The sequence below is a fragment of the Aphidius gifuensis genome, linkage group LG5, assembly GCF_014905175.1.
Source record: "Aphidius gifuensis isolate YNYX2018 linkage group LG5, ASM1490517v1, whole genome shotgun sequence".
In the NCBI taxonomy this organism is placed as follows: domain Eukaryota; kingdom Metazoa; phylum Arthropoda; class Insecta; order Hymenoptera; family Braconidae; genus Aphidius; species Aphidius gifuensis.
Genome location: NC_057792.1, coordinates 8,829,129 through 8,850,264, shown reverse-complemented (window position 1 = coordinate 8,850,264; position 21,136 = coordinate 8,829,129). Strand labels below are relative to the sequence as shown.

Below are 21,136 nucleotides of genomic sequence, written 5' to 3'. Positions count from 1 at the left end.
TTTACGGGTTTTAGCCGGCTGAATTACATTGAAAATTTGGGGTACGTTCCAATACCGCCGTTCGTTTTTATTCTTCTAGCTCTATCCTTCTCTGTATCTCTTCTGGCTCAATCTTCCATCTCTTCTTCTATCCTTCTCTTACAAGAAATGTACGGTTTTGGAACTTCCCCCTGAATGTTTATTGTTAGAGTAGTAATAGTGTCTGTAAGGGCTCAAACTCACAACAAGCAACATTTGGCTTGTAAACATGCCCGACATAATTCTGAGGGATCTGAGCATGCGCTACACGCCAAATTACTATAAAAATCACGTCATCTAGGAATATATAACTAGTTTTATGAGAATTAGGACGGCCATGTTTACAAGTTCGACATAGCCCAACTTGTTGCGCATGCTCAGTCCATTTTACAAGCAAAATGTTGCTTGTTGTGAGTTTGAGCCCTAAATATAAGCCGGCAACACTCACACTACTTATGACGCATCAGTAAAGTGAAAAGATTTTAGGCATGAGGGGGCGCGATAATTCGTTTATTTAACATGCGTTTGTAACAAGAAGACTAGAAATACAGGAGGACTTACTCCCTATCTCGCCTGAATTGAAACCCGCATGAGTCGCCGTATTGAGGGAAGAGTACTAGTAACGTAAATTTGTATCGTTTAATGCGTAATAATAAAACATACTCTGACAAACACTAATAGAGCATATACACATGATGTTTGTCAGAGTATGTTTGTATTGTGCGCATTGTAAAAAAAAAGCGATACAAGTCGCGCACGTTACCCGGGTACTACTAGCGCCCCTCAATTATGCGGCGACCACATAGCGGAACGGTTTTTTGAGGCAAGTTCGTCCTCCTGTATTTCTAGTCTTCTTGGTTTGTAAGTACCCTTGTGAACCCAAAACGTCGCCCGGCCATGCGATTTAAAAACAACCTTAACTAAATTGATTTTATGTATTTTATTATTTAAATAAATAAAATACTAAAGACAAGCAGTAGCTGAAGATTTGATGTAGATAAATAAATTATATGGTTGTCTACATTAATTCCTTAGCTCCATCTTTTTCTTAGCTACTGCTTGTTTTTACTATCTTACATTATTTCCTTAACTCTTTTCGGATTTATATTAATTTCTTGCATAATTTATTACAAGCAAGCTTGTAATTCATTTCGGTTACTTTTGCTGGTAGTTTCAAATTTCACCGCTAGAGAAAGATATTTTATACAAATGGACAAAACTAAGGATGTTTAAAACTATGTTTTATACATGTCCATCTCTGTACCCACACCCGTATTCACGGGACAAAATTGTTCTCATTAGGGCTTTTTTTTCCGCTGATGGCGCTTGACAAAATTTTTTTTATATAAATTTCACATAGAAAAGCTTCACAAACGCCACCATCGGAAAAAAAACGCCCTAACGAGAACATCCTCTTAATACCCCAGATAACCACTTACCAGTAATCTACTGGTAGCTACCGGTAATTTTCGTTGGAAATCTACTAGTAAGACCTACCAGTAGTCTACTGGTAGGTTACTCGTAGGAATTACCGGTAGGAGTTCCGGTATGTTCTACCAGTAATCTACCGGTAGATTACTAGTAGCACATACCGGAAAGACTTACCAATAATCTACCGGTAGTTTACTGGTAGTTTTTGCCAGTCAATGAACTCACAGTTTGAAAAATAATAAGTTGCTATTAAATGTATCAATAATTGTTATATTACTTTTATATTACCAGAACTAAATCCATTGAATTTTTTTTTTATTTCAAATTTCATACAAATGAAATTAATGCAATTTATTTTAAGAAAGAAAATCCGAAAAAAAAGCTAAGGAAAAAAAGTAGCTACAGATCTGGCCAGAAAAATTATGTTTTAGGCAATATTAATTCCTTAGCCACATTCTTTCCTTAGCTACTACTTTTCCTCAGACATTTTTATCCTTTGCAAATTGAATTACATGTATTTTATTTATTTAATAAATAAATATATATAGAACAATCAGTAGCTGAGGAAAAAATGTAGCAAAGGAATTAAAGTTGCTTACAAAATAAGTTTTCTGGCCACATCAATTTTTTAGCTACATCTTTTTCTTAGCTACTGCTTTTCCTTGGGATTTTTATTTATTTTAATCATAAAATACATGTAAATTTTTTTTTTTAAAATACAAATGTCCAAATGTCTTTTGCATTTTTTTTCATGTAACGAAAATTTCAAGAAAAAAAAAAATTTTTTTTTCAATCATAAAAATACATTCCTGGATCTGTAAAACTAATACATATAATTTGCCAATCATCAGCCTAGTGTCGGTCGATTCTCGGATTGTCATGATAAATATTCAAGTGAAACAAATTTTCGTTATTTTTACCCGAGGAACGAAATTTATATATATCTTTATATACCTTTATATATTCACATATAACTTTATAAAATTTTATATAATTTTATATAATGATATAAAAATTTAAAGAATTTTCAAACTCTCTATATATAATTATATACAACTTTATAAAGTTACATACAGCTATATATAACTTTATAAAGTTATATATAAATGTGTACAAAGTTGTGAACGGTTTGTGTATAAGTATATATAATTATATAAAGCTATATATTTCTATATGTAGCTGTATAAAGTTTCATATAGTTTCATAAAAGTATATAAACTTGTATATGAATATACGAAGATATTTTTACCCAAGGAACGATCGTTATAAAGGTATATAAAGTTATATATAGTTATATACAATTGTATGAAGCTATATATAACTTTATATATCTTTATAAGGCTATATATAGCAGTATAAATGAGTTTTATACATGTACAGTTTTATATATTTATATTAACCTTCATAGAACATAATATTTATAAATTAGTGAACCAAAGTTTTAAATAATAATATAGAGCGAGTTCTACGGGTTAATTTATTTATAACAAAGATTCTTTATTATTTATTAAAATGTAAATCACATTCCACAATAAATATTATTTTAATAAAAAATGTATCACATATTCTTTCTAATGAAACGTGGTATTTTACAGACATAGTCACCGACCCGTATGACAAGTCTTATGTTCTGTATCATACTAAATTTGATCAACATATATTCGCTGGCTTCTTTAATTGGAATAATGTGTTCTATTCGGATTCCAACAGCATCATGAACGAAAAACGATAGGCTTCTATCGAAAAAAAGGTTCATATGTATAATATGTTAAGTATGTAAGCGAAGAAGGTATAACAAGGTAAATAGAGTTTACACGGAAAAAAAATTCCATCAAATTTTACTATGCTGCCACATTACCAAAGAACTATCTTTTGACTATTAAAAAATTTACTATCATTTTAACGAAAAAAACAATTGTAGTCTTGAAAAATTAAAATGTACCATAGCAATTTTCTTACGCCACTAGCAGGGATGAGCATATTGTGAGTTTTTGAGTTGTTTTCAATTATCCATGGATAAAACGTTTAAAACAGGATAAAACTGATAAAACCCACGTGACCTTTCAGTAAATCAAATTTTAACCATATAATTTTTTTTAGCTACATCTTTTCCTTAGCTTCTGCTTGTTCTTAGTCATTTATTTGTTTAACAAATAAAATACATGTTATTCGTTTTGAAAAAATAAAAATGTCCAAGGAAAAGCAGTAGCTAAGGAAAAGATGTAGCTAAGGAATTAATGTGGCCAGAAAAATTATGTTTTGAGCAACATTAATTCCTTAGCCACATCTTTTCCTTAGCTACGCTTTTCCTTAGACATTTTTATTTTTAAAAAATAGAATTACATATGTATTTTATTCGTTAAATAAATAAAAATCCGAGGACAAGCAGTAGCTAAGGAAAAGATGTAACTAAGAAATTACAGTTGCCAAAAAAATTATGTTTTAAGCAACATTAATTCCTTAGCCACATCCTTTCCTTAGCTACTGCTTTTCCTCGGACATTTTTATTTTTTGAAAATAAAATAACACGTTTTTTATTTATTAAATCAATGGAAATCCCAAAGACAAGCAGTGGCTAAGGAAAAGATGTAGCTAAGGAATTACGGTTGCTTAAAAAATTATGTTTTAAGCAACATTAATTCCTTAGCCACATCCTCTCTTTAGCTACTGCTTTTCCTTGGACATTTTTATTTTTTAAAAATAAAATAACATCTACTTTATTTATTAAATAAATAAATGTCTAAGGACAAGCAATAGCTTAGAAAAAGATGGAGCTAAGGAATTAATGTGGCCAGAAAAATTATGTTTCAAGCAACATCAATTCCTTAGCTACATCCTTTTCTTAAGGCTTGTGGCCACTAGCATAGTTTTTCGACCAAGTTCTATGCCATAGGGCCATAGCACTATGGAAGGAAAAGTTCACATATGACGGCTATAGGGCGGCGTTTTAATCGTTTCTTGAAATTGTTTCAGCTGTACCAACTTGCTTACAAACACATAAAAGATAAATAAAAATATAACCTTTTTTATTTGTTGACAATTTGATATTTTGACAGTCAATCATTATATATATATGTACTATACATGTGTAAATATAAACAAAGAAATTTATTAACAACGCTAACCATTCTTGTTGTATTTTTTTAATGTTGGCTGTATCAAAAAAAAACTAGTGTGAAGTTAGCGGTTCTATGCTGAAAATGCTGCATGCAGCATTTTTTCAACATAGTCCTCGGCGGCCATTTTCTAGTAAATTTCTAGTTAGATATAGTGACACAAGTGCTATTGCATAGAACTTGGTCGAAAAACTATGCTAGTGGCCAGATGCCTTTAGCTACATTTTTTCCTTAGCTACTGCTTGTGCTAAATATGTCACATCAATTCCTGAGATCTTTTTCAGGATTTTTTTTCTTTTTTATATATATTTTATATATAATTACATGCCCATTCCTGATAATTATGGTTTTCTAATAACTAAAAAGAGGGAAAAAATCTACAATAAAGAAAATTGACTAAAGGCATGTGGCCACTAGCATAGTTTTTCGACCAAGTTCTATTCCATAGCACTTGTGTCACTATATCTCACTAGAAATTTACTAGAAAATGACCGCCGAGGACTATGTTGAAAAAATGCTGCATGCTGATATGATTGACTGTCAAAATATCAAATTGTCAACAAATAAGAAAGGTTATATTTTTATTTATCTTTTATGTGTTTGTAAGCAAGTTGGTACAGCTGGAACAATCTTAAGAAACGATTAAAACGCCGCACTATAGCCGTTATATGTGAAGGAATTAATGTTGCTTAAAAAAGAATTTCTTTGGCAACTGTAATTCCTTAGCTCCATCTTTTCCTTAGCTACTATTTTTCCTTGGGATTTTTATTTATTTAAAAAATAAAATGCATGTAATTTTATTTATTAAATAAATTAAAATGTCTAAGGAAAAGCAGTAGCTAAGAAAAAGATGTAGCTAAGAAATTAATGTTGCCAAAAAATTATATTTTAAGGAATTAATGTTGCTTTAATTTTAAATAACTAATTTTTTAAATAAATAAAAATCCCATAGGCTAGGAAAGATGGAGCTAAGGAATTACAGTTGCCAGAGAAATTCTTTTTTAAGCAACATTAATTCCTTAGCCACATCTTTTCCTTAGCTACTGCTTGCTTTTGGAATTTTTATTTATTTAATAAATGAATTACATGTATTTATCGAATAAAAAAAATTGTAGCACGAAGGTTCCACTTTTATTCGTAGAAGGCGCTGGGAACGCAATGTAAGATACCTCGATGTATGAAACCGATGATGTAAGATACAGTATCTTACATGGTATCTTACACATGTAAGATACCAAGGTATCTTACCTACCCAACACTGCAGCAGTCCAATTCACAGGGCAAATTTTTTACAATTTAGGGCTATTTTTTGCCGCTGATGGCGCTTGTAAAATTTTTTTTATATAGATTTTATATACAAAAGCTTCACAAGCGCCGTCAGTGGAGGAAAAAAGCCCTAAATTGTAATGCCCTGTGAATTGGACTGCTGCTATGGCATAGAACTTGGTCAAAAAACTATGCTAGTGGCCACAAGCCTTCAAGAGATCTCATATTTTTTTTTTAGTTGAGTACATGGGTGCATTCCTCTAATAAAAATTTTTTTTTCGTTTTGCAATTTCGCCCTGTAATACCGGCCAAAATTTTATAGGAAAAAGCTGTTTCTTGTAGTGGCAGTACTGGCACATGACATTATTTTTTTTAGCTTCCAATTATTAGATGGATTACTGTTCAATGTTTATATCAAACTGAAATAAATAGAAAATTGACTTGTTGTGATTGTTTGTTATTGTCACATAGCTCGTACCACACATTATCGTAAACTGTAAAGCCTGCCCTGGTGAACAAAAACTGGCAGAATAAACTGACAGAATCTGGCAGTTGTTCCAAAAACCGGTCTAAATCTGTAAGAATCTGCCATAATCTGTCATAATCTGCCAGAATCTGTGAGAATCTGCCAGATTTTTTTCACCAGGGTGGAATATTGCATAGAGAAATTTATCACTTTTGTCGTTGTTTCTGTTTCTAGTTTTTAGTCGGTATTACAGGGCGAAATTGCAAAACGAAAAAAAAATTTTTACTAAAGGAATGCACCCCAGGGGAGCGTTCGATAGCTGGCCGAGGGCCTCGGCCTGGGCCAACGGAAAGACAACTTGATAAATTAAAAACTCACTATGAGAAAATCCCATGTAAATATTTGAAATTATAATGTAGCAGTGCTGACACTACGATTACTACGAACATATAAAATAAACCATGATAAAAAATTGGCCGGATTTTTGGCCTCGGCCAGCTATCGAACGCTGCCCATCTGATTTTTTGATTGTTTCGATTTTTGAAAAAAAAGTATCAAGTATCGATAGATCGGCCAAAAAAAGTATCGAGTAAAAGTACTCGATATTCTTCGATTTAATATCGGCTTGTCGATACATCAAAAAAAATCGAGAACCACTACCTGCTTAGTGCTTGTGAGTGCTTGTGAGGTTATATGTAAGATCTGTAATAGTGTAATATTATGTGATTTTGTTTGTCTCATCAATACGGTTTTATTTAAGTATTATTACTACACTAAATCTATAGATATCAACCGTTGACTTCAACAAGTGCTCGATATTAGTCTTATAACTACTGGTACTTAACGATTCTTTACTTATTTTAAACAAAAGTGCAAACTCAAAAATACTGTTCTGAAACACAGATTTTTTTTTTGTAGCATCAACCATGGCATGCAAGCGTGGAGCAACTTCAGAATTAAACCATGACAAGTAAGATTTTTTTTCCAAATGAAATATTTGTGCAATAATAATCATATTTCATTCTGTTTTTTTGCAATTTTTGAAAATATAATATTTTATTGACAGCTGGAACTGCGAGGATGAGCCAGAAGAAGCAGGGACATTTTCCACCGCCTCTGAAGAAGTCTTAAAGAAAAGAGTCGTTAGAACTGCCAAACGCAGATTACCAGCAGGAGAAGTATAAACATACATAAAATTCATAATATCATAAAATCAATGTACTGATTTACTTATTACTCTTTTTTTATTATTACAGAGTGTTTCAAAAACCGCATTTGGCAGTTTTGTGGGATTCAAAGCTGCTCCTTCTGCAGGAGCATCGCCATTCAGTTTTTTAGCTAAACCAAATAGGACTGAAACATCTACACAAATTCTTAAGACTAGTGAATCTGATAAATTAGCAAGTAACGGTTCTACTCAAATTCTCGAAAATAATTTATTGTTTGGTACCTCAGGTGCTTCAACTATCTCTTCAACATTGTCGAAAAATGAAAAGACCGAATCAATGCAAATGAAAAAAAACGTATTTAAACCTGAAGAGAAAAATATGTTCAAACAATCCTCAGACTACTATGCTAAACTGAAAGGACTCAATGAGTCTGTAGCTTTGTGGATAAAAAAACATGTCGATGAAAACCCATTTTGTATTTTAACACCAATATTCCAAGATTATGAAAAACATTTAAATGCTATCGAAGCTCAACATAAAGAAAACGGCAATGTATCTTTCGATAATAAAAAATCCGAATGTGAAAATTCTAAATCACTATCAGAAAGTATCTCATGTGTCAAAAGTACCGTTGAAAAACAGGTTAATTTTTCTTTCAAGCCAATGAACTCTAGTAAGGATGGAAACTCTGAAAGTACAATCACATCAGCCCAGACACATGATTCCAAAACAGAATCAGCTAAACTTACTGAAGAAGATTCCGAAAAATCGAAAACCATTAATTTTCCAACAACCTCTGGTTTAAGCTCAAGTTTTTCAGCATCAAAAACTTTTTCATTTGGCGGAGGAAAACCATTTTCATTCGGTAGTGGTGTTGTAACTCCACAAAACACTGAAAATCAAGAATCCGAAAATAAAGATGACGATGATGAGCCTCCAAAACCAGACTTCAAACCGGTAACGGAAGATGGTGCAATTTTTGAAAAAAGGTAAATTAAAACAATGCGAGCGTAAAAGTACAAGAACAGTACAGATTACAAAACAGAATAAGCTGTTGAATATATAAAGAGTACTTTTGAGTTTTTTTTTTTTTTTTTATAATTAATTTCACATTTCAAAGTTCGTAGCAATGCATGCAAATTCATAATTATTTTATTATCTGTTTTTTTAATTACTTAAGAATCAATAATATAATTGGATCATAATTCTTCTAGATGCAAAGTATTTGTGAAAAAAGATGGTGTTTTTGGTGATCGAGGAGTTGGTGTACTTTTTTTAAAACCGACGTCAACTGATAAAACTCAGTTAATAGTTCGTGGAAATAATTCATTAGGAAATCTTTTGTTGAATACATTATTAACTGAATCAATTCCAATGAAACGAATGAACAAAAACACAGTAATGCTAGTATGCATACCATTACCTGGTGCATCTCCTCCACCAACTGCAGTTCTTTTAAGAGTCAAAACAAGTGAGGACGCTGATAGTTTATATGAAGCACTCGACAAAAATAAAAAATAAACATTTATGTCGATAATCATTATTTAATTAAAACAATATTATGAAGCATTTGAATGAAATTTCAATATTTCTACTGTGCTATTGATAGAGGCTAAGATGAAATAAGTATATAATTTTTTATTTTTAGAAAATAAATTCAGTTCAATTGATAATATAAATAATGATAAAACAAAAAATTCAATCTAAAAAAAAAAAAAAGGATTCTCTTTTTCATTGAACTTTAAATTTTTTTTTATAATTTCAATTTTTTTTTTTCTTAGAAGAACATGAAAATAATAAACTATTATTTTCTTTAACAATATTATGTCTATTTTTCAATAAACTCTCTATATGATTATAGAGGTACTTATTTGTACATATTTAAATCAATAAAAAACAATTTTTTTGAATGTTTGTATATTCTAAAAAAACGCTGATATTATGTCTTTTTTCATTTTAATAAGCATAAGCCTAAATTCCAACTTATATAGTAGAAAAATTCATCACACAATACTGGGGCTCAATACAATCAAAAAAATTAATTTATTTAGGTAATATACAAAATATCAAATTTAAAGACCCATTCGTATTTTTCCGTCGAGATTGGAAATTTAATTTTTTTTTTTTATTAGCATGCAAAGGATTTTTTGATTTTAATTTATCTTGTTATTAAAATTAATCTATAAAGTATAGTATGTTTTACACTATGCGATACACTAAATCTTATGATAAAGTCGTCTTGACTTGTTTTATTTTAAAAGATGAATTGGTAAACATCGAGCGTTAACCTTGTTGAGTCAGCTTAGAGTTAAGCTTTCGAATTCATAAAAGGTTTAAGTGCACCGACTTTTCCAAGTCCAAGTTGAATGTGTTGAATGTGAATTTCCACACAATTTTGAAAAACTTGTTGATTTTTTGGAGTCAAACAGGATCTTAATTGTTCCACTGTACCCTGCAAGACTTTAAGTTCGTACGCATTTCGATCTGAATCTGAAAGACACTAAATGAAAAAAAAAAAAAATGAAATTTAATATAGCTCAGAATGAAAATAATATAAATATACGTATAAATAGGTATAGAGTCTTTATTTACCTTAACTTGAAGCATCAGTGCAGTCAAATCTATTACAAGTTGATTCATTGGTGTTGGTGCTTTATCAAAAATAATATTATTTTTAATCACCATGTCAGCAGCGTCTTGTCGGCACACTTCTCGAAGATGAGAAGGCACAAGCATAGCAGCAACACTTGGCTCAGGTGCGATTTCCAAGCAAAGTTCTTGTATATCATTTAAAAATTCTTGGAGTGCGGTATTCATTTTTTCTAGCTCAACAACAATAGCTGCGTATTTTTGTTCAAAACCAAGAGGTAAAAATTCACCGAAAGATTTTTTCTTTTCTGCTTCAGCATTCATTTCTTTAATATTATCAATTTTTATTTTTTTTAATGCCAAAATTTTGTTAACTTTTACCATTAACTCAAGAAGCTTGAGTGGATATCCATTCATATTTCCGCCAACGTGAGTTTTTTTTGAAAATGGAATAGCATTATTTGATATCAATGGATCACTTATGTTTGGAGGACGAAGTTTAAATGTATAGGGTGGAGAAGGAACATATTGAATTTGACGAGGTCGAAATTTATGTGCAAATGAAGCAACGCTTACTGTGTCTGGTGGCTCATTTGACAAAACTTCATAGTCTGGAACACTATGGGTTCCAAGACCTGCTCTTTCAAATGTTATTCTGTATGTATTATTGCTTGTGTCAACAGCATCAATACAACCAGTGAATAATCCATCTTGAGGTTTTCTTAATCGTGCAGTGACTTTCGTTCCGATAACAGATTGCAACGGAATTTCTGGAGGTAAATCTTTAAAATTGTTTGCATCAGCTGTTTTCCTTTGTTGTAACATTCGAATTTTTTGTCTTTTTCTTTCTAATTCACGACGTTCTTCTTCAAAAAATGATTGAGAACAACGACGTGGTTTTCCCATCATTCTCCGAATTTTACACCACTCAACACGAGTTAATTTACGACTTTTTAATTGAGGAAATGATTCTTTGAGACATATCATAAAATCATTGTCACCCTCAAATAGTGGCTTATCAATATTGCTGTAAAACCATTCGTAACAGACCCATTTATGAGCTTTTGGTAGTTTCAAAAGATTACGTAGTCTCATGCCAATTTTTTGGCCAATTTTACGATCGGGAGAACCTGAAGGTGCTGTCTGTTTTTCTAAATCTTTCTTTTCTTTAGTTGATGTTGATGATGACAATAATGAAGGTGGTGGTGGTGATGGTGTTCGTGGTGGTGTAGGTATTCTAGGTGGTGGAGTTGGTGTTCGAGGTGGTGGCGTCGGTATTCTTGGTGATAATGGTGCAGGTGGTAACGCTGGTGGTGATGAAGATGATGACGACGATGATGATGGTGGCGCAATTTTTTTAGATGGTTTTTTTACTGGTGATGGCCGAGAAACTTTGCGAGGAGATTGTTTTGTTTCTATTCTTACAGCTTCTTTTTTAATTCTATTGAAAAATAATAATTATTTTTATTGGAAATGGTATGTCTATTGATTAGTGGTGATAGAACTATCGGTATTTCTTTGTGGCTTTACCTGTGATGTGGATGATTTACCAGGGCATCATCAAAAAAAAGCTTATTTTTTTTGCGAATTCTAGCTGGCATTCCTCGTCGATTCAAAGCTTGAACTGGTTGAGGAGGATTTTTCTTTTTAGGCGGTGGTTTTGTGCCAACACGCTGAAGACCAAGTGCTGCTGGGCCCAGTTCTGGCATTCGCTCGGATTCATCAACATCCTCGGTAAATGAATTGTTAGAAACGGGATTATCATCGATATCCATTGAGTCTTCGTCTACTTCTGTCTTGATCTCATCAACGGACAAATATTCACCACTTTTCATTGACAGAAGCGTTTCAGCTGATTCATCTAAATTTCAAAATATTTCAAAAATAAGGACAATAAAATTTGTGAAACGCAAAGAACTTGTAATTACTAGTGCAATTCCGGACTAATAAAATTGTATATAAGTTTCAGAACTTCTGATGTCGATAATAGCAACATTAAACAGTGAATAATGAACGTACATAAAATATTAACTATAAATATTAACTTATAAAAAATTTGACTCACTCTCAATCATATCAGCCATGTTGCTCCTATCAGTGCTTATCAGAGTGGCCAGATGGTTTGTTTGAAAGATCGAAGCGCCACCTGCGTAGTACTAATTCCCATTCTCAGTTGTTCTCAGTGTTGAGACGGTATGATACCGATGTATCATACATGAGTATCATACACTCACATTATAATTAGGGATAATTAGACACTTGTCCTGCCTTGGTTATTAATTTTTAGCTATGGTTATTATTTTAGTTAATTAATTAGGTGCTTTCTTTTATGTATTTATTTTTTTTCACTTTAAGGCGCATGATTATGCACATGCGCATGTCATGCAAATTTGAGGAGGGAAAAGTGGCGTCGAACGAATAATTCTTAAAAAATAAGATTCAAAACATGACTGATCCAGCCTCTCATGTCCTACGCTGTTGCAAACTGACTTTTTGCCGACTGCGCATTTAACTGCGCATGCGCGAAAATAAACAGGAAAAAAAATGAATACACAAAAGAAAGCACCTAGTATCATCAGGCAAATAACGAGACAATAAAATTCGGATTCAGCAAATCAAACACATTTCGCTTGTAACCATGGGGACGTTCCAAAAATCACTCGGAAACTCGGAAGGTCAAGATTGTGATCATAGAAAGTTTTTGATATTTTGTTGTGGTAGACATGATTTTTTGTTCATGTATTTTTATAGGCACAAAACAATAAATTATTATTGTTTAATTATTAATAATAATTATAAAAAATACTTTTCACAACTGTAATAAGTAACAAAAGTAAATGGCATATGCAATATGGCTGTTTTTGCACTGTTTTTGTTGCTTACAATATCTACAGTAACCTCTAGTTACTTTTAAGTTTATTTTATCTCTATATTTTTTCATCTACTGCGCCGGTCCGGGTTTCCGAGTGATTTTTGGAACGTCCCCCAGAACTGACATAATTCTGAGCAATCTGAGCATGCGCAACACGTAAAATTACTAGAAAAATCACGTAAACTGGGGACATATCACTAGTTTTATGGGAATTAGGGCGGCCATGTTTACAAGTTCGACACAACCCAACTTGTTGCGCATGCTCAGTGCGTTTTACAAGCGAATTTAGCTTGTCGTGAGTTTGAGACCTAACTATCTACCACCTCAAAAACGTCCCAAACCAACTTTTGATGTTTTATTTTTTTTCTAAATTATTTCTGAGCATGCGTAGTTAAATGCGCAGTCAGCAAAAATTCAGTTTGCAACAGCGGATGGATGAGGGGCTGGATTAGTCATGTTTTAATTCTTATTTTTTAAGAATTCTTCGTTTGAAGTCACTGTTCTCTCCTCATGTTTGCATAATATGCGCATGTGTATGAATCAAAGTAAAAAAAAATAAACCACCGAAAGAAATCATTTTATGTTATGTTTTGACCTTCAAAAAGCTCTGCATCAGCGCAGACACTATTTTTAATTGTGTAGTGATAATAAACGAAACAGTATTTTTCAATGTATAGGTGCATTGTGCAATATATATATATTATTTATCATTGTTTATCATATCACATCATATGTGAGAACCAGTATGTTTGTTAAGTAATAATGAATTCAATAATGTTCAAACAATTGTTTTTTAAATTTTAAATGCAATTATAAAACTGTTCAATTAATAATATATATTTTGTCTCGGAGCGTCTCATCGCCCTCTATTTTTTTTTTAAATCAATTCACCAGTTCACTTTTCGGGTCATTTTCAGCTTATAGAGTTCGTCCTCCTGTTCGGTCTCTAGACATGACATAAAAAAGTAAACAAATAAATAAACATCTCACCCAGGTTTCCGAAATATTTTGATATTAACCAAAAATGTTTGTTTATTTCAATTATAATTGAAGTATAATTATTTAAAAAATTGTAGCTTTCATGATTAATCATGAAATTACAACCGAGTTATTCGCCAGAGGATGTTATTGCTTTTTTCTGATGGTGGCGCTTGTAGCTTCTATGTAAAATCTATATAAAAAGTTCACAAGCGCCGCCATCGGAAAAAAAAGCCCTAATGAGAACATCCTCTGAATACGGGTGCAGGCCGAAACTCAAAAATCTGCAAAAATCTGTTTCTGCGCATGAGAGAAAAATCTACAGCTAGGGAACATTTAGTGCTATACCCCTGCGTCGGTGATTACTGATTGCCGATTGGGCGGCCAAGATGGTTGTCAATATTGATATGTGTAAAACTGTAAATCGCTTGCTAGTAATGAGTGTATAAATATAAAAAATAATACAAAATTAAGTGAAAAAAGTGAGACATTAAAATAGAGGAAATTTTTTATCAATTCTAGACTTTGTAATTTTTATCTACTAATAAAAAGTCTCAGTCTAGATTATGTAGCCCCATATCATAACGCTTAAAGCGTTGACTAAGGAGTGTCAGATACCTGACATCAAACAAAACCAAAAATATTATTGTAAAATAGTAATATAAAAAAGATTAATATAAAAGCAAAGGAATAAGTAATGTTGAAGAAAAGGTTAACTTTTTTTCTGTAAAATGAGGTGAGTAAATAAAGTAACAAGGTTGTCTCGTCGAAAGTTGTCCTATCGAGGAGGAACACCTTCGTTAATCGAGGGTTCATGTGCTGGTTAGAATGGCGGACAACGATGATCCTGAACAGGATATACGACGTGCACTTTGTGATCGTGAATCAATGATTGACATATCTGCAGATAGACTTGAGGGTTTGAGAACTCAGTGTTCAACAACTGCTGAATTGACTCAGCAAGAAATACGAACTCTAGAGGTAATGAAAAAAAAAATCAGTAGGTATAATTGAATCAATGAATTCTATTTATTAAGTATTTGATATACTTATACAATATTCATTTAATAAAGTTAATAATATAGTTAAATTTAAATAATTAAAATATCTTATAAATGTATTTTTTTATTTTGTGCATGTAATAAATCTACTAATAACGTCTTATTTTTTAAATAAAAATTTTAATAAATCAAAAATCCAAAAACTAAACAAACCCATAAAAAACTAAAAAATTAAACTACATTTATTTACAAATTTATTTTCGCTAATAAAATTCGCTCATATTGTTTATATTTTCAGGGAAAATTGATAAAACTTTATTCAAAACAATTAGTAACAAAATCAAAACTACCTCTAGATTCATTGCCATCCGAAATGCGACAATATCCTTCACTTCAGCAATGGCTTAGGGTAGTTGGTCTTACACAAGAGTCAATTCAGGTAAGTAATCTAAAAATTCAACTCATTCAAAAAATTATTATTAAAAAAATCATTATTATTATTTATTTTTTCTTTTTTTTTTGTCATAGATTGTATGTTCAAAAGCTCACACTCTCGAAGCACTAAAAGAAAAATCAGAACGTGAATTGAGTTTCATGTTAGGCGATAATAATTTGCGTCGTGAAGAAGAATTACGACGGCTTTGTCGTGCATTACACAATTTACGTCGTTATATTGATGTTTTATTGCATGGTGATAAAGATAATGTTGAGATGAATCTATATTGGGATTCATGGGATAGACATCATTTGAAAAGTGGTACATCTCCACATCCAGTACGCTCAAGAACAACAAAATTTCCAGTACCATCTGAAGATACTATTTCTTATAATAATAATAATAATAATAATAATACGAATAATGACACACTCGGTCAATCATCATCAATTATCTGTTTGTCAACAAATAGCCCACCATCAACCCTAGTATCAATAAAATATAGTAATCGAACAATATCAGAATTTTCAATAACACCACCATCGAGCAGAAAAAATCAAAAATGTCTACAAATAATATCAAATGAACCTGATGTATTTCCCTTAACAAAATCAAAATCTCATGAATCTCAATTAGCAAATCGTTTAGAAAATGGTGATACAATAAATTGTGGTAATAATACAACACAACATCATGTTAGTGCACGTCGTTCACGTTTACCAACTGAACCAGGTATATGTAGTAACACGACAGATATAATAAATGATAAATTAATATCAACATCGTATTCACCCATTATATCACCACCATATTCAAGTGCTGAAAGTGATGATAATAGTTTTAAAGGTACTACAACAAGTTTACAAATACCAAAATCACCAAGAACACCAACAGTTACACGTGGTATGGCACATATTATATCACATAGATTCACAAAAGCATTTGTCATGATGACGACATGTGATTATTGCGATAAACAAATATTTATGGGTCTTAAATGTAAAGAATGCAAATATAAATGTCATCGTGATTGTGAGTCAAAAGTCCCACCATCATGTGGTTTACCACAAGAATTATTTGATGAATTTAAAAGGACATTACAAGGTGATGGAATGGCTACTCATTCACCAGTACTCAATAAAGCTGGTATAATGTCACCAAATTATATATCAAGTTTAATAAATTCATTAAATCGTAAAGATCGTAAACGTTCACATCCACATCCATCAAGTCATCCAGCATTTCCAGGTGCTGATTCAAGTTCAAATACATCAAGTTGTAATAGTTCAACACCTTCAAGTCCAGCATTATTAACGGGTACAACAACAACACAACATCATCAAACAACAACAAAGCAACAATTTCATTTTCCTGATGTAACATTAAACGATAGAAGTTTAATAAGTAATCATGGCCATAAATTAGAGGGTACAATATCAAGTGATAGTGATCGTACTGTTAGTGTATCTGGTTCTGGTAGTGTAAGTACTGATTCTGAAAGAACACCAGTTAGAGTTGATTCACAAGATTCACAAGTATCTGATGGTGAACCAGGTGATAGTCGATGGCCCCGACAAAATAGTTTATCAATGAGAGAATGGGAAATACCATATGATGAATTAAAAATTGGTGAACCAATTGGTACCGGTAGATTTGGTACTGTTTATAGAGGTAATTGGCATGGTGATGTTGCTATTAAAGTTCTTAATATGGATTATTATTCAGATGATGATAAAACGCTCGAAGCTTTTAAATTAGAAGTTGCTACATTCCGTAAAACAAGACATGAAAATTTAGTGTTGTTTATGGGGGCTTGCATGAAGCCACCAAGACTTGCAATTGTAACAAGTATGAGCAAAGGCATGACATTGTATACACATATTCATTTAAGAAAAGATAAATTTAATATGAACAAAACAACTATTATTGCTCAGCAAATTTCTCAGGTAAAAATAGATATTCTTTTTCTTCATATTTTTTAATTAATTATTGTAATGAATTTTAAAATTTTATGAATTTAAATAATTATTAATAGGGAATGGGATATCTTCATGCGAGGGGTATTGTTCATAAGGATCTAAAGAGTAAAAATATATTTTTAGAAAATGGTAAAGTTGTAATTACTGATTTTGGATTATTTAGTGTCACAAAGCTTTGTTATGGTAACAGGTGAGTGCTTATTTATATTATTTAAATTATGAACAGGTCAATAATAATTCATTTAATTCATTAGAAAAAGTAATGGATTGAGCATACCACCAGGCTGGCTGTGTTATCTTGCACCAGAAATTGTACGTCGACTTCGACCTCAACAAACACGTGATCAAGAAGAACTTCCATTTACTGAATCATCTGACGTATATGCTTTTGGGTAAATATTAATTTACAATATTTAAATCTTTTTTTAAATAATATTTTCATTTTCACACATTATTATTAAGGACTGTGTGGTACGAATTACTATGTGGTGAATGGCCATTCAAGGGACAACCTCCAGAAGCAATTATCTGGCAAGTTGGTAAAGGCATGAAGCAAACACTTGCAAATCTTCAAGCATCTCGAGAAGTCAAGGTACTTGTTTTTTTTTATTAAGAAAATAATTTTTCAAGCCGTTCATTGAGTCGTTGTTTTAAAAAACGACTAACATCATATTTTTTTTTTTTTTTTTTTTCTACAATGATTCAGGATATCTTGATGCTTTGCTGGTCTTATCGTGCTGTCAATCGGCCAGATTTTTCAAAATTACTTCAGACACTTGAAAAGCTGCCTCGTAAAAGACTTGCACGAAGTCCATCACATCCAATTCATCTTTCACGTTCAGCAGAATCAGTTTTCTAAAGTTTTAACAGTTAAACTATTATGAAATTATTAAAAAAAAAACCAATAACAACAATAAAAATTAAATGAACTGAATAGTAACGGAACAAGAATAATAGTAATAACTTTCAATGAAGATTTAATTAAAATTAATTAAACAGTTATTTAAAAAATGTAAATAATCAAGATAGCTACTTAAAAATTTTTTTTTTCTCCGGTCTAGATAAACGTGCTTGTTTTATGCATAACGACTATAAAAAAAAATCTGAAATATAAATGTAATTGATTTAAAAAAGTTATTGACATATTATCAAGTGCTTGTTCGTAAAACAAAAATTAAAATAAATTCAGGTAGTCCTAGAATTTTTATAAATCTTTTACAATAATAATTAACAGTGATACGTATCAATTAAGGATTATAAAAGTCAAATAATATCTGTTAAAAAAATCTATGAATTTTTCAACACAAGTATTGACGAAAAGTATTAAAATTCTTAATTAACATTTTCGTTTTTAAGATAGAATTAAAATGATTTAATTGCTGATTTAATGAATCTTTGAAAGTTAATTTTGCCATTGCAATGCTCAGGTATAATTGACTTTTTTGCTGGCAAATATTATCAATATAAATATCCAATAATGGAGTAAATTTTACTGAAAGAAAAGCAAAAAGAATAAAAGTAGAAAGCTTTTTCAGGTAAATAAATTTTTTCTAAAGTCATTCACTCATTTACATGAAATTGATATGGATTGTTGAAAATTCATTCAACTACTTATGAATTAATAGCTAAAATATTATAATTATAATTAATTATTATTTCATTTTGGTATGATCATTGCATTGTGAGTTTTATTATATAACTGATCAAATAAACTTCCTAATTTCTATAATCTGACAAATTGCCATTCGATTCAATTGCGGTATGCTAAAATTAAATACAATTGAATCGCAAAATAAATAAAGTCAACATTTCAATTTGCAATTATAAAATAAACTTTTACTAGTCATTTTTTTTTTTATCTTTCATTGAAATAATGAATAAATTTTATTTATTAACTATAATTTAATTTTATATTTATGTACTATCAACTTCGTTATGTTTTTTTAAAAAAATGCATTTAATGCACATTATTAATTAGAAAAAAAAAAAAAAAATCGACGATATACAATAAGTATATCCGCAATATTTTTTAGATTTAAAATTTTATTTTCTTCTGTATATATAAGTATCTGAATTCATAGGTATATATATAAAATCAATGAAAACTTTTGCTATCAAAAAATACATCAATTATGTTGTCTTGAATAATCATGTAAGCAACTAATAAAATAAATTCACTTGCGATTTTTTAAACTATAAGTGAAGTTAAGAAAAAAAACTTCTCAACACTCCTGTCAATAAAAAATCTTTTCATCTAATCTAAAATTATTAAAATGTAAATATTTCGTAAAATCACAATATAAAAAATCAAATAAAGAATAAAACTATTTGAACCAGCTTCTGTGTTTTAGGTTGATTTTAAGGTGGTTTTGACTTTTGACGAGATTTAAGCGGTTTAAGATGATAAAACCGATCCCTAAACTGTATTATAAGGTTGATTCCAAGTTTCATCGTCGAAGTAATATTGATGCATTGAAGAGCCCGTATGTTAATTATCAATTGTTATCAGTCAGTAATTATGCTATTGTTTATCCCCTTGTCCTAAAACTGCCTAAAATTTTCGACATGGCTGGACCTCAGAGAAAGCTGTCATTTGCACATGCATATTAATAAATCTGCATAGCCTGCATAGTCTGCGCAGAAAAAACGTGGCTAAGGAAAGCGTTTATTGACGATGAAGATCAAGAGAACTAACTCCAGTGGTCGGGGTTATTAGAAATACGGCGGCTATCTAGAGTATGCTACTTTTACTAGAGTGGGTATAAGCAGAGTGAAGTCATAGATGATTTTTACCCCGGAAGTGACGGAAACTTCTTATACCCACACTGCAAAAACTGCGCCTTTGGATTATAGGCACTGTTCCATTGGATTCATGGAGCACATTTTATTGAGCGCTGCTCAATGATATTCAAGGAGCACCGATATCGGTCCAGTTGCTCTGTTAATTCAAAGGTACTGTTCAACTGTATTCGTTGAGCAGCCTGAGCCGTCACTCGAATTAAGAAAGAAACACGCATACACATAACATAACCTCTCTATATCAGTAACTATTAAACAATTAACATATATATGAATGCATATATGTTAATATCCGATTCTACGTAATTACAAAGATATAGGAACTTAGTAATAATTTATAAATAATGAGAATATTATGACGATAAAGATCGATACAGTAACAGTATATGCGTATTAATATAGTTTTGACATAGTACAATATGAAACGCAGACTCAGAAAAACTGATCATGATATCAAGTCATAGATAACTAAAGATATATAGTTATAAATGAATATTTATGATGTAAATATCATGACTAACAGATATAAAAGTACAATATAATGTATTTGCATGCCTCCGAAACGCCGAAATCTGCTCAACAAATATATAGGTACAGGACCAAGAAATCAAAGGAACAACTTTAGCGGAGCAGTGCTCCATGAATCCAATGGAACAGTGCCTATAATCCAAAGGCGCAGTTTTTGCAGTGCACTCCATACAACGAGCACAAAATGTCGGACTCTGGTAAGAATACTTCTCCGCCGTTTCTCCACTTTTTTCCGAAAATAATCCATGGTTGGAGAAACGAGAATGTTCCCTGGTGAAAATATTTCTCCGTATTTTTCCGAATTTCTCCGTGATTACTCGGAATTTCTCCGCGATTACTTCGAATTTCTCCCAAATTGACCCATGCGGAGAAATGAGTGGAAAAATTTTCTCCCCGTCGTTGATTTCGGAAGAATTTCTCCGCGGTAAAATTATTTTTTTCACATGTTTCTCCACGTGTGTTTTTTTTCACGAAGAAATATTTCTGAA

The 21,136-nt window shown here is 31.3% G+C and overlaps 3 protein-coding genes across 6 annotated transcripts; 2 read left to right on the top strand and 1 right to left on the bottom strand.

The window, feature by feature from the left end:
- The first annotated feature begins 2,936 nt into the window (after positions 1 to 2,936).
- Positions 2,937 to 8,987, top strand: LOC122857501 (nuclear pore complex protein Nup50). 3 transcript variants are annotated; one of them, XM_044159706.1, is made up of 6 exons: positions 2,937 to 2,963; positions 3,045 to 3,199; positions 7,216 to 7,267; positions 7,364 to 7,475; positions 7,554 to 8,455; positions 8,681 to 8,987. In XM_044159706.1, the coding sequence occupies exons 3-6, from the start codon at positions 7,224 to 7,226 to the stop codon at positions 8,985 to 8,987; spliced, it is 1,365 nt and encodes a 454-aa protein (XP_044015641.1). In that variant the 5' UTR covers positions 2,937 to 2,963; positions 3,045 to 3,199; positions 7,216 to 7,223. The 3 variants fall into 3 exon arrangements, with proteins under 3 accessions (XP_044015641.1, XP_044015640.1, XP_044015639.1); XM_044159705.1 differs by having other exon boundaries at positions 3,045 to 3,248; XM_044159704.1 differs by lacking the exons at positions 2,937 to 2,963; positions 3,045 to 3,199 and adding an exon at positions 6,757 to 7,133.
- Positions 8,988 to 9,486: 499 nt separating this feature from the next.
- On the bottom strand, positions 9,487 to 12,236 carry LOC122857498 (protein lin-9 homolog). Of its 2 annotated transcripts, none has more exons than XM_044159701.1 (4): positions 12,121 to 12,236; positions 11,586 to 11,916; positions 10,059 to 11,496; positions 9,487 to 9,966 (listed from the first exon to the last, which is right to left on the bottom strand). In XM_044159701.1, exons 1-4 carry the CDS (start codon positions 12,137 to 12,139, stop codon positions 9,775 to 9,777), a joined length of 1,980 nt encoding a protein of 659 aa, XP_044015636.1. In that variant the 5' UTR covers positions 12,140 to 12,236; the 3' UTR covers positions 9,487 to 9,774. The 2 variants fall into 2 exon arrangements, with proteins under 2 accessions (XP_044015636.1, XP_044015637.1); XM_044159702.1 differs by lacking the exon at positions 12,121 to 12,236 and adding an exon at positions 11,984 to 12,099.
- A 2,018-nt stretch (positions 12,237 to 14,254) lies between these two features.
- On the top strand, positions 14,255 to 19,657 carry LOC122857493 (kinase suppressor of Ras 2). Its single transcript, XM_044159686.1, has 7 exons — positions 14,255 to 14,886; positions 15,205 to 15,345; positions 15,435 to 17,288; positions 17,378 to 17,511; positions 17,576 to 17,713; positions 17,784 to 17,913; positions 18,028 to 19,657. Exons 1-7 carry the CDS (start codon positions 14,734 to 14,736, stop codon positions 18,178 to 18,180), a joined length of 2,703 nt encoding a protein of 900 aa, XP_044015621.1. The 5' UTR covers positions 14,255 to 14,733; the 3' UTR covers positions 18,181 to 19,657.
- The last annotated feature ends 1,479 nt before the right edge of the window (positions 19,658 to 21,136 follow it).

Bases quoted from the DNA above. Each gene is read 5' to 3' on its own strand.
- LOC122857501 (XM_044159706.1), top strand. From the start codon at position 7,224: ATGGCATGCAAGCGTGGAGCAACTTCAGAATTAAACCATGACAA. The intron at 7,476-7,553 runs GTATAAACATAC...TTATTATTACAG, and splicing joins GCAGATTACCAGCAGGAGAA to AGTGTTTCAAAAACCGCATT. The intron at 8,456-8,680 runs GTAAATTAAAAC...TAATTCTTCTAG, and splicing joins GGTGCAATTTTTGAAAAAAG to ATGCAAAGTATTTGTGAAAA.
- LOC122857498 (XM_044159701.1), bottom strand. The intron at 11,497-11,585 runs GTAAAGCCACAA...ATTTTTCAATAG, and splicing joins GTAAATCATCCACATCACAG to AATTAAAAAAGAAGCTGTAA. The intron at 9,967-10,058 runs GTAAATAAAGAC...TTTTTCATTTAG, and splicing joins CACTGATGCTTCAAGTTAAG to TGTCTTTCAGATTCAGATCG.
- LOC122857493 (XM_044159686.1), top strand. From the start codon at position 14,734: ATGGCGGACAACGATGATCCTGAACAGGATATACGACGTGCACTTTGT. The intron at 15,346-15,434 runs GTAAGTAATCTA...TTTTTGTCATAG, and splicing joins TTACACAAGAGTCAATTCAG to ATTGTATGTTCAAAAGCTCA. The intron at 17,914-18,027 runs GTACTTGTTTTT...ACAATGATTCAG, and splicing joins AAGCATCTCGAGAAGTCAAG to GATATCTTGATGCTTTGCTG.